Below are 11,609 nucleotides of genomic sequence, written 5' to 3'. Positions count from 1 at the left end.
CTGCGTGGAAGTGTCTGGTAAATCCCGTCTGAGTTCGCTTAGCGTGGAACCTATCGATTGTCTCTTCCCCGACAGTCCATCTGATCTTCCTGGTTCTAGGCATGTGAGTAACTTTGGGTTGTAGGAGTTGTAGTCTGGACAGTTTGAATATTACGTTGTGAGACTCAGGTTTTTGTTAAAATCTCCTAGAGAAGGTTGATTTTTGTGGTTGTCATCTATCTTGGCAAGAGGTCAACAATTCCATTGGGTTCAGAGCTCAAATTCTGTTTCACTGTCCGTGGGCGATGGTTGCAATGTTAGCCCGATTTCCTACCCTTTGGTGTGCTGCTTTGGGTCTGTTCTGCATATTCTCAACTTGGGGTGGGGCTGGGGCTTGTGTTGGTTGTAAAAAGAAATAGGGGAACCCCCTACCCACGTCTCTATTTTCAGAATTTCCCTCACATGTGAGAGTTTCTGGTGTTCCTTCTCCCTGTTCTTCTGGCCAGATATTAATAGATAATTTCTCCTGGAGAAATTACTGTGCAGTAACGTGGGATGGGCCACTTTGGGAACAAGACAGAGATAGAAATAAGGGAGCAAGAAAGATGGAGATTTCCTCCACGCAGCCTTTGGACCACAGGGTTCCTGCTTCCCGGTTCCTCCGGCTGCAGGGATAGGTTTTCTCCTGGGCTTTTAGGTGACCGTATTGCTGTTGCCTTTGCTATGTGCAGCTCCCAGATGGAGCTGACCTCGCAGCAGGGCCAGGAGAGAAAAAGACGAAGAAAAGAAAATCAGTGGCGATTCCCCACACTGTCCGGTTTAAATGGTGCGTCTCCCCAGTTCTCTGGCTTGAAAGAGGGGAGGTCTCTCGCAGAGCTTTTTGTTTGTTTTTAGAGATGGGGTCTTGCTCTGTTGCCCAGGCTGGAGTGCAGTGGGTGATCATAACTCACTACACCCTCTAACTCCTGCCTCAGCCTCCCAGGTCACGGGACCACAGGTGTGAGCCACTGCACCTGGTGCTCTCGGCGTTTCTGATGTCTGCGTGCGCCACACAGTTCACCTTTGGGTCAACACCAGGAAATAGAAAAAACTCAGGAAATGCTCTGTGACTCTGTTGGTTTTTCGAGTGTTTACTTTTCTCCCTATTGTTTTGTGCCTGCTCCAAGGTTTCTGGCTGTGGTAAGTAGGAGAGGCTGTGGTGTGCTTGTGTCACCTTGGCCGGCACCAGAAGTTTCCAAAGTGATTTTCGTACCTAAAGGGCTGAGCTTCAGTTCTCCCAGAAATGTCCTTATGTAGATAAACCAATTCCTCAGTGGTACTTCTTAAATTTTCTCCTAGAAAATAAAGATATTTTCAAGCTTGGGATCAATGGGTTAGCAAGTTTTCATGAGTGTTTTTCAATTTCTAGTTCTTTAAGTCAGAAGCCAAACGAGAAGCCACTTAGATTGGTGGAGAAGAAAGAATACGATGAGAAGAATGGTTGCGTGAAGTAAGAATTTTTTCTTGGCCTGAATTGTTTATTTAAATGATTATAATAAAATTGTAAGCAAAACAAATTTACATATTTTAGCATTAATTTCAAACCTGTATTCCCATCAAAAGATATACACACAGTAAGTCTCCTGTGGGCTTTGAAGTAAGATTTTTCTTTTCCATTCACTGGGGTAGATTTTTCTGTTCGAAGCTTTGTTCCAGCGTCAGTAGTCGTTTTCTGCTTCTTCTTCCTGATTCTCATGGTGAATTTTACAAAATGAATTAGAGGGACAGGTGCGGTGGCTCAAGCCTGTAATCCTAGCACTTTGGGAGGCCAAGGCAGGAGGATCACTTGAGGTCAGGAGTTCAAGACCAGCCCGAGCAAGAGGGAGACCCCATCTCTACAAAAGAAGAAAAATTAGCCAGGCATAGTGGCACGTACCTGTAGTCCCAGCTACTTGGGAGGCTGAGGCAGGAGGATCACTTGAGCCCAGGAATTTGAGGTTGCAATGAGCTGTGATGATGCCACTGCATTCTAGCCCAGGCAATGGAGTGAGACCCTGTGTCAAAAAAAGAAAAAAAGAACTAAGATACAGTTGATCTTTGGAGCTGTTGATTTTCCATGGGTTGGTGTTTGGTTTCTTCCCATTTTTCTGATGTTAAATAAGTCCACCACCTGCTAGAAAAACTGTTAACAACAGAGTAATAACTTCATTTTATACTTGTGTGATCTATAAAATGTTTTCATACCAATTTTTATGATACTTTTTACCATAGTAGCCTAAACAATTTCACATCCCAAGTAACTGTGGCTACTCTGGAGCCACCAAAGCAACATAGAGTTTAAGACAGTTGGGAGGTGGGTGGGTCACATTGTATCCACTGATCGGCCCAGGGTTCGGAGGGAGGGCGTTGACCGGGCAGCTGTGTGGGCCGCGCTGCCCAGCTTCCCAGAGGCCATACCGATGGCTTACAAGGACCTCTTACCCCTCAGGAGCATCTCGCAGTATTCTAGGGCCAAGGCATCAAAGGCTGCCATGGAGCCCCCAGAGCCGGGCACGGGCGTCCGTGCACCTGGTTGACGCTCTCCTCCCAGGGCAGGCCACCACCCTAATACCCGAAGGTTTTCCTCTTGCAGTGGTTATTTCCTGTGGAACAAAAGGGCTTGCATTGTTCATGCAGCTCATTCCTCTCTTTTGTTATTTTAAATTACAAGCTGGTAAATTAACCCTGAAATATTCTATGCCCTTTTGTTTTTGCATTAGAGAGTTCTGTCCCGTCTCCTGTTCTGCTAAGTGTCCTTTACTTTAGAACCCCTGATGCAAGTGCGTCAGTTACTCTGTCAGTCCGCCGTGGGTTCCGGGGAACCTTGGAGTGGTTCGAGATTAAAGAGCAAAGAAGAAAGAAGGCAGTGGTTTTCTTAGAAACATGAAGATGAGCTGGTGATCATGTGATCCTTCTCCTTGACGGTCCTGGATTGCCCATGCTGTTTCCAAAGTCTGCAGAACCATGTGCCCGCCCTCTCTGGTCAGAGTAGCGAAGACGCCCTTTCCTCAAGGGTGCTCAGTCATGGGTTTGCAGATGTCACATCCGTGTGACTTAAAATGTGGTGGTAATAATAATGGCACCGTTAGAAAAGGGCACACAGTGACCGTGGCATGTTGCCAGAAACCCTGCTTAATCTCCTCTGTTTGAAGCCTGTCGTTTTCTTGCCTGCTTCTTGCACTGATAGCATTGCTTGAGTTTGTAAATTCCAGCAAGCGGTTCTGTTTCTTTTTCCTTAGACCTGTTCTTTCATGTAACCCATTTGGAAACCCCGAAATTACAGTAAGTTGAGTAAGAGGTCCCCCAGATGCGGTCTTTCCCACGCCAGGAGCTCACACCACCCTCTCCTTTGGAATCCCAGATCCTCGGGTGGGGGGGAGCGCGTCAGGGTCCACATCCAGAGGTCGAGGGCCCAGGTGGCCGATTTCTCTTCGGTGGTTTTGGGCATCCAAGAGAAACTGCTCTGTTCACTTAGAGCTTCTGGAGATGACTAGGCAGCTTAGGTTGGGTCTGAGATATAATGTCCAACCTGTCGCCAACTTCATCAGCTGCCCTGGGGTGTATGCTGGGGGTCGCAGATGAAACTCAACTCTGGTTGGTTGGTAGTGACTCCCTGAGCATGACTGATTGATGGATTTTAGATAGGGTCTCGCTCTGTCACCCAGGCTGCAGTGCACTGGCGCGACCGTAGCTCACTGCAGCCCCAAACTCCTGGGTTCAAGCGATCCTCCCACCTCAGCCTCCTGAGTAGCTGGGACTACAAGCGTGCGCCACCACGCCTGGCTCGTTTCTTTGTTGTAGAGGTGGAGTCTCACTGTGCTGCCCAGGCCCCTGCAGCATTATTTCAGAGAGAATTTTGACACTGCAACCAGGAGCACTAGGGAGAGTATTTTTATGATTGATTAAGATATCGTATGCCAGGTGCGGTGGCTCATGCCTGTAATCCCAGCACTCTGCGAGGCCTAGGCGGGAGGATTGCCTGAGCCCAGGAGTTCAAGGTTACAGTGAGCTGTGATCGCACTATTGCCCTCCAGCCTGGGTGACAGAGCAAGAGCCTGTGTCTAAAAAAAAAAAAGAGGTTCTGGGTGCAGGGGAACGGGGTGGTGGCCTGCTTGCCACTCATTTGTCATCTTTGATGTATGACGTAACCCCGTAGCTTTCTTGACAATTCTTTGCCTTTCTATCTTTCCTGCACCTCGTGCCTCCTGTGATACACACTCTTTGTTCTTCATTTGTCTTCCTTTAAACATTTTAACATTTGCCTGCTTTGTGCCATCCATTTAGTTAAGATAGAAATTTTCTGTATTCTTGATAATATTGCTTCGATATCAGAGTTTGAACAGCAGTGCTTGTTAAAGGCTGAAGTGACACAGGCTGTTGAACCCTTCCTGACCAGAGCCTCGGCCAGCCCACGTGGTGGACGGTGAGGACTCAGCCCTGTGGTACCACCCCCCTTCCCTCTTGAAGTCACACCGACGCTCTTGTTCCTCCCACGATCCTACCCTCTGCATCGTGATCCTGGTGAGATGAGAGTTTGCCGTGTACAGGGGCTCAGAGCAGATAAGAGCCCTCAAGCTGTGGAGCCGTGCAGTGATAGGGCACGGTTACTTCTCTGTTCTCGCAGAGCTGTTTGGTTTACCTGAAGGTAATAATTATCTTCTAGTGTTCTTTCTTTTCTTAGTTTTCTATACATCTCTACTGATCGATCTCCAGACTTCTCCTCTGTTGTCTGAACTCAGTTAAACTCAATGTTCTCACTCACATGGTCCTCAGAAACCTCTCCAGAGCCTTCCATCCTGCTTTGGTCTGTGTCTGATGCATCACCCTGTGTTCATCGTCCCCAACATCCTGTAACTTTCTTGAATCCAGTGCCCTCTTTTCCGGATAGTCTACCTTCATCTTACTTGGCTCACTCCCTTGTTTCGGTGGTGAACGTCCTCCAGTAGCTTCCTGAGAAGGGAAACACGAAACACAAAATTTTTAGAGACTTTGCATAAATGCTTTTAGACTATCCTCACACGCGATCAGTAGTTTGGGTATGGATTTCGAAGGCATTTCTGCTTTATCTTCTAGTTTCTAGTGTTGTCGTTGAGAAGTCCGCTCCATTCTGATTCCTTATTCTCTGTGTATGACTCCTTTCTCCCTTTCTCTCTCTTGGATACCTACATGATCTTCCCTTCATTCCCGGTGTCTGGAGGTTCCACTGTTGTGCTCGGCGCTTGGTGGAGGAGTTTTCCTTTTGTTGTCTTTTTCTTATAGTGTCCTATCCTTGTTTCGTATATATGATGCTTTCTCTCATTTTTCTAAGGATACTAATGATTTGGGGGCAAGTTTTTTTCCTCCCTACACTGTTTCTTGCAATTAGCATGACTCCGCTTTTGTTTTTTGTCTCCGTCAGGTTAGAGGCTCTCCTCAGATGTCTGTGGTCCTGGACTGTCTGCTCATGTTTTAGCTTCAGGGCCTAGTGAGCCCACCTGGGTCTCTGAGTGTGCGGAGGCTTGTTGACCACGGGCCTCACCGTGGAGCGAGCTGCCTGTGGGGGACCCTCGCAGTCAGTCTCCCTGGTCTTTTCTCTTTGGGACGTCAGATTTCCCAAGGAAGGCTCCTGCTGTGCTCAGTGCTGAGTGGCAGAAGCCGGCTGGGGTCTCGTCATTTAGCACCTTCCTCTTCAGTACGGTGCCTCCATTCTCAGCCGTGTCTCCGGTGCCCCAGTCCTGAGAGTCTTGTTTCGGCCTCTCCGGAGAGTCACGCCCTGGTCTTCCCAGGGTGGGCGTGGGTAGCTGTCTGGTGTTGAGACGTGCAAGACGACCCAGAGCTTCCCCCTTTATCTTGGCTTCCTGCTGCTCTGCCCCAGCCAGAGGAGCCTGGTCCTGATCCCTGCGTGTTCTGAAGATGAGAGCGGGGCCTCCCGTGGCTGGGTCAGTTCAGCTGTCTCGGGTCTGTGGAGTCCGTGACCACCTGCCCATCTGTTTTCTGGCTTCTGAAATTTTGTTTTGGAATGTTGTCTACTCTGTGGTTCTTGCCTTCGTTGCGGCTTTTAAAAAAATAGCTTTATTGAGACCAAATTCATGGACCATGAAATTTACCCTTTTCAAACATACAATGCAGTGGTTTTTAGTATATCCACAGAGTTCGCGACCATCCCCATTGTCTCATTTCTGAACAGTTTCATCGCCCCCGTGTCAGTTAGCGGTCACTCTTCGATTTCCCCTCTCCTCCTCTGCCTCTGTGGATTTGCCAGGTTTGGATGTCATGTATAAATAGAGTCATAAGAGTATGTGGTCCTTTGCGACTGGCTTTGTTCACTTAGTGTAATGTTTTCAGAATTCATCTCTGTTGTAGCACAAGTAAGGACTTCGTTCTTTTTTATGGCTGAACACTGCTCCATGGCATGGATAGAGCACATTTGATTTACCCATTCGTTGGTCGATGGCATTTGGGTCTTGGGACTTTTGCGTTTAAAAACCCACACACAGGAATGGGGTTTTGGGAAGGCGCAATTTGATGTGTGTATTTAATCCGCCCTCTTTACCCTGAAGTCCCCACCACCTGTGTGGTTCGCGAGTTTTGCCACCGTCACTGTCCTTGCCCATACTGCAGCTGGGGCTGGTATAGAGGAAGCAGTTTCAGGTTTTTCCTCTCAGTTAGCAGAGGTCGCGGTGGACCAGTCCTGTCTGGTCTTGTTTTCTTATCCATAGAACAAAGACAGTGAAGTAGAGCAGTGGATCCTGAGCTTGGCTGGGCCCGTCTCGGGCGCTCTCAGAGGGGCCTGGACTGCAGGGTGGACACAGCACAGGTACAGGCCTGGCCCGGCCGGGAGGCACCGCGGCCCTTGTATCTTCGTGTGACCCAGCGGAATGGAACGAGCAGCCGTCGTACCGCTGTGCCTTGGGCTATTTAGTCCATTTTACTTCTGTCAAGGAAGAGTTAAACAATAGCTCAGTTGAGGAAATGTAAACACTTGTTTCTTCAAATTGTTTTTAACTATTTTACAGATTACTGCAGTTTTTAAATCCTGATCCTTTGAGAGCTGATGGCATCTCTGACCTGCAGCAGGTATCACAAGCCCTAAAAAAGTGAAAAAAGAGAGAAAACGATTTATTCTTTAAATTCTTCTCCTTTCTTAGTTGAGCGTGGCGGTGTGCGCCTGCAGTCCCAGTGCTAGGGAGGCTGAGGTGGGAGGATCGCTTGAGCCCAGGAGTTCCAGGCTGCAGTCTGGGTGAAAGAGCAAGACCCCATCTCTTTAAAAAAAAAAAATTCTTCTCCTTCCTCCCTCCAGTCTTGAGATTAGAAGAGAAATCTCTCAGATGGGGACTTTACCTACAGACATCCTTTTAGAAGTTACCTAGTGGATTGCTCCAGAGAAATTGCTCTTTTTTTATTTGAGTAATATTAATAGATGATCTTCCTTTCATTTGGGTAGTTTAGGTGTTTTTTTTTTAATGAGCGTATTTACCCAGGGTTTTACATTGAAATCTGTTTTCTTCATTTTCGTAAAGTTCTCGATATTCTGTGCTAATACCTCACTGTCTACTTGACACACTCAGCTGCGGAAGCTGCAGTCGGGCGCGCAGCCTCCCGTTGTGGTGCTCCGGAACCGGGTCGAGCCCTGCCTCACCGTTGACACGGCGCCGCTCTCGGCAGACTTGAAAAAGGTGAACGTGCCCTTAAACCCAGACTCGCGGAGAAATACCAGCCTTTTCTAACACAGAGGGATTTTGTTAACAAGCATTTCTAAGGTTGCATTTCTTTGCCTTTGAAATTCTCTTTTAAGCTTTTGGTACCGATTTCTCATTCTTACGTCCAGATTAACTTCTTATAAGTGAATAATTCTTTTGTGGAGAAGCCATTGAATAGCCATAAATCCTCTTCTGAGATAAGTTTTCAAATGTGGCTCTGGAAAGGGGCTTAAAAGGGGCAACAAGGCCGGGCGCGGTGGCTCACGCCTGTAATCCTACCATTCTGGGAGGCCGAGGCGGGCGGATTGTTTGAGCTCAGGAGTTCAAAACTAGCCTGAGCAAGAGCGAGACTCCGTCTCTACTAAAAATAGAAAGAAATTAATCGGACAACTAAAAATACATAGAAAAAAATTAGCCGGGCATGGTAGCGCATGCCTGTAGTCCCAGCTACTTGGGAGGCTGAGGCAGTAGGATCGCTTGAGCCCAGGAGTTTGAGGTTGCTGTGAGCTAGGCTGACGCCACGGCACTCACTCTAGCCTGGGCAAAAAGAGTGAGACTCTGTCTCAAAAAAAAAAGGGGGGGGGCAACAAGTCACCTGGGCAATTGTAATACACTTCCCAGCCATTCTTTTCCAAATCGCTTTATAGACCTGTGGTTTCATTTGGCACATGGATCATACATGTTTATCTACTTCCTTCCTGACTTAAAAAAAGTTTGAAAAGGTAAAACTGCGAGGATGAATAGAATGAAAGAGAAGTCTTTGGTGGTTTCCCCAGGCCTTTAGAGGGTGGAGAGCAGGTGGCCGAGTGTGGCTGACGGCAGCGAGGAGTGAGGCAACGGGGCCGTGAGCCTCCTGCCCTGTTTCCCGGACACCCGCAGCCTGTTTGTATTCTTCACAGGAAGGAGGTTGGAGGCTCTTTTTGGAGAAACTGAATGGCCATGACCTTTAGATGATGCTATTTGGAATTCTCCCCAAAAGCGCCTGCTTGCTGCTCTGCCTCCCTACAGTGGGTGACAGTCACTTGGTGACGGGATTCGCGGTGCCAACAGAGCTTCTAGTCAGGTTTTTGTGTCTCCCTGTTCAGTACGACCAGACGTCAGGGATCGTGGACATTGGAAGAAAGACTTTACCTTGAAAAACACAAACAGACTCTGGAGGAAGCAAACAATGCAGGGAGTAGGAGAAAATGTTGAAGAATACATATTCTCAGAGAAGACGTTGCATCCATTTAACAGTAACAGGGGGCTATAAAACAGGAATAATCAGAATAAAAAGGGTTCTTGGAAATTTAAAATATAGAAATTTTTAAAAATCACTAGTAGGTCTGAGATATAGAAGCTAACTATTAGAATTCTATAGAAAAAAAGGCAAAGAGATGGAAATAAGAGAAAAAAATTGAGGGTCGGTTTGAGGTCCAGTATCTGAAAATGGGATTTCTAGAAAGAATGGAGAGGGCAGAAATTCTTTTCTTTTTTTTTTTTTTTTTGACCATCCTAGATCATTTATTAGGTTTGCATTTTGCAAACATCACTTACGTTAGCAGTAGCGGTGGAGCTGGAGAGTACTGTGCCTTCTCCAAGCTGCACGGGGCAGGAACCGACAGGTGGCGGAACTCACGGCCCTTTCCAAGGCTCTCTCGGCCTGCGGATGTCAGCCTGTGCATCTCCCCGTGCTTGTGGACGGTCTGGCGATCCACCAGGTGTCAGGATTTCTTCTGACAGCTTTATGGAATGGATCGATGAGGATAACCTCAAAAAACGTTATGTGGAATCTTCATCAACCCAGTAATAATTCAGGACTGTTAGAGCCCACAGTGGTGTCCAGCTCGCTCCTCGGCAACAGGCTGAAGGCGTCGCGCAAACTTCAGCTGGTTAACACCACGATGGACAAGCTCGCCATGGGTTGCACCCTTAGGAACTGGGCGTTTACGGCCACCGTGGTGCACACGGATCCTGTATGTGGCATGACCTTGCTTGGCCTTGTCCCGGCCAGGTGGGGCAGGTACCCCTGTGGAGCAGAGAGAGCTGGCGCTATTGCCAGCAGCGGACCCTCAGATGAAAGCGCATGACATCAGACTGCTGCTTCCTCCGTAGTTCCTGGATGTCCTTGTATGCACCCAGAAGGAAAGGAGAAAATTCTTGAGAGTTAATGCAGGAGTATTTCCTGGACCTAGTGGACACGAATCTCCAAATTAACAGAGTCTGCCTACTACACAGGCCCAGCACAACTGATGAATAAAGATATTGGATTCATTGTTGTGGAGCATCTAAACTTGAGGGAATCAGAGACCGTGAGAGCTTCTAGAAAGAAGAAATGGTCGTACACACAGGACCAGGAATCAGAATGGCTTCAGACTTCTCCACAGTGCACCAGAGAGAGGAGCATTGACTACAAAATTTTGACGGAAAGTTATTTCCAGCTGGGCGCGGTGGCTCACCCCTGTAATCCTACCACTCCGGGAGGCTGAGGCAGGAGGATCGTTTGAGCTCAGGAGTTCAAGACTAGCCTGAGCAAGAGGGAGACCCCGTGTCTACTAAAAATAAAAAAATTAGCCAGGTGCAGCAGTATGGTTCTGTAGTCCCAGCTACTTGGGAGGCTGAGGCAGGAGGATCACCTGAGTCCGGAAGTTTGAGGTTGCAGTGAGCTGTGATGATGTCACTGCACTTTACCCAGGGCGACACAGTGAGACTCTATCTCAACAACAACAACAACAACAAAAAAGTTAGTTCCAACCTAGAGGTCCAAACTCAAATTATCAATGAAGTGTCAGGGTAGAATGAAGGTATTTTCAGACACGTAACGTCTCAAAAAATTTATTCTCTGTGCCCTTTGTCACGAAGCTATTGAAATATGTTCTCCACCAAAACAAAGAAGTAGACCATGTGGGTTGCAAACAGAAGGGTGATGGCAGGGACGGTCCCAGGAGAACAGCTGGATCCCAGGTGCAGAGAGTACTGGGCCTCGAGGATGTGGGAAGAGGACCTCCTGCAGGCGGCAGTGCTGCCGAACTCGGCCTTTTGGAAGGCAGTGCCTGTGTGGCCGGAAAGCTCTGTGGGAACACTCAGGCCTTAGTGACAGTTACATCGAAAAATCAGCAAATAAAAGTGTGTTTCTAAAAAGCTTTGCAAGTGGAGCTAATAAACTGGCAGAGTATTAGGAGAGTAAGGAGAAGAAACCACATTCTGATTCCACTGAGCTTTTAGCTCCTGATCATGGACCACCTATTGGCTCCTTTCACTCTGGGACCCGTAGAAGCGAGAGTCTTTTAAGAGGAGTTTGGTATCCTGTTAAAGACTCGGGGAACTTAGCAAGTTAGGTCCTGGAAAATGCCAGGTTGGGCGATGCGTAGTGGTGGTTGGAGTAAAGTGAGCAACGAGGCGGGGTTTTTGTTAGTTTTCTCTACTTTATCACAGCTTTTGGTTGTTGATGTTTTGTAGGCTCTTCAAAGAAAGAAATTTCCGGGACCCAGCCACACGGAGTCTTACTCCTGGCCTCCCATAGCGCGAGGCTGTGACGTGGTTGTCATTTCTCACTGTGGACACGACCCTCTGCTGTACCTTCCGCCAGTGCTCACCGTTCTGCAGACGGGCGGCTGCTACAAGTCCCTGCCGAGCAGAAACGGAGTAAGTTGAAGACAGTTTGGTTTCTGAACAAAATGGGTTAAATATTTATTTTTAAATTGTGTGCCTGACGTCACACAACTTGGTTTTCAAACTGCCAGCACAGAAACCATCCTGTGAGGAAGTTCCTCTCTCTCCTCGCACAGCGATGCTCACCTTGAGCTCCAGCTGTGGGCTGTTGGCTGAAGCTTTTAGAGATGAATATTTGGCTTTTAAATGATTTCACTGACATTAATTTATCTGTCACAGCAGCCACGTGAGATGATCCGGCCGTGTATCGTTTTCACCATTTTGTAGATGAGAAAATTAAGC

At 47.7% G+C, this 11,609-nt stretch overlaps 1 protein-coding gene across 1 annotated transcript in view; it reads left to right on the top strand.

The window, feature by feature from the left end:
- TDRD12 (tudor domain containing 12) overlaps positions 1-11,609 on the top strand; it is a 62,410-nt gene that overhangs the window by 31,207 nt on the left and 19,594 nt on the right. The window contains exons 11-14 of the mRNA XM_012647017.1: positions 1,388-1,468; positions 6,993-7,053; positions 7,545-7,652; positions 11,115-11,300. Of these exons, the coding sequence (XP_012502471.1) occupies positions 1,388-1,468; positions 6,993-7,053; positions 7,545-7,652; positions 11,115-11,300 (436 nt within the window). The remainder of the gene's footprint in view (positions 1-1,387; positions 1,469-6,992; positions 7,054-7,544; positions 7,653-11,114; positions 11,301-11,609) is intronic.

The sequence above is a fragment of the Propithecus coquereli genome, unplaced genomic scaffold (assembly GCF_000956105.1).
Source record: "Propithecus coquereli isolate 6110/MARCELLA unplaced genomic scaffold, Pcoq_1.0 Scaffold254, whole genome shotgun sequence".
NCBI classification, from domain to species: domain Eukaryota; kingdom Metazoa; phylum Chordata; class Mammalia; order Primates; family Indriidae; genus Propithecus; species Propithecus coquereli.
This window is presented reverse-complemented; position numbering and strand designations above follow the sequence as displayed.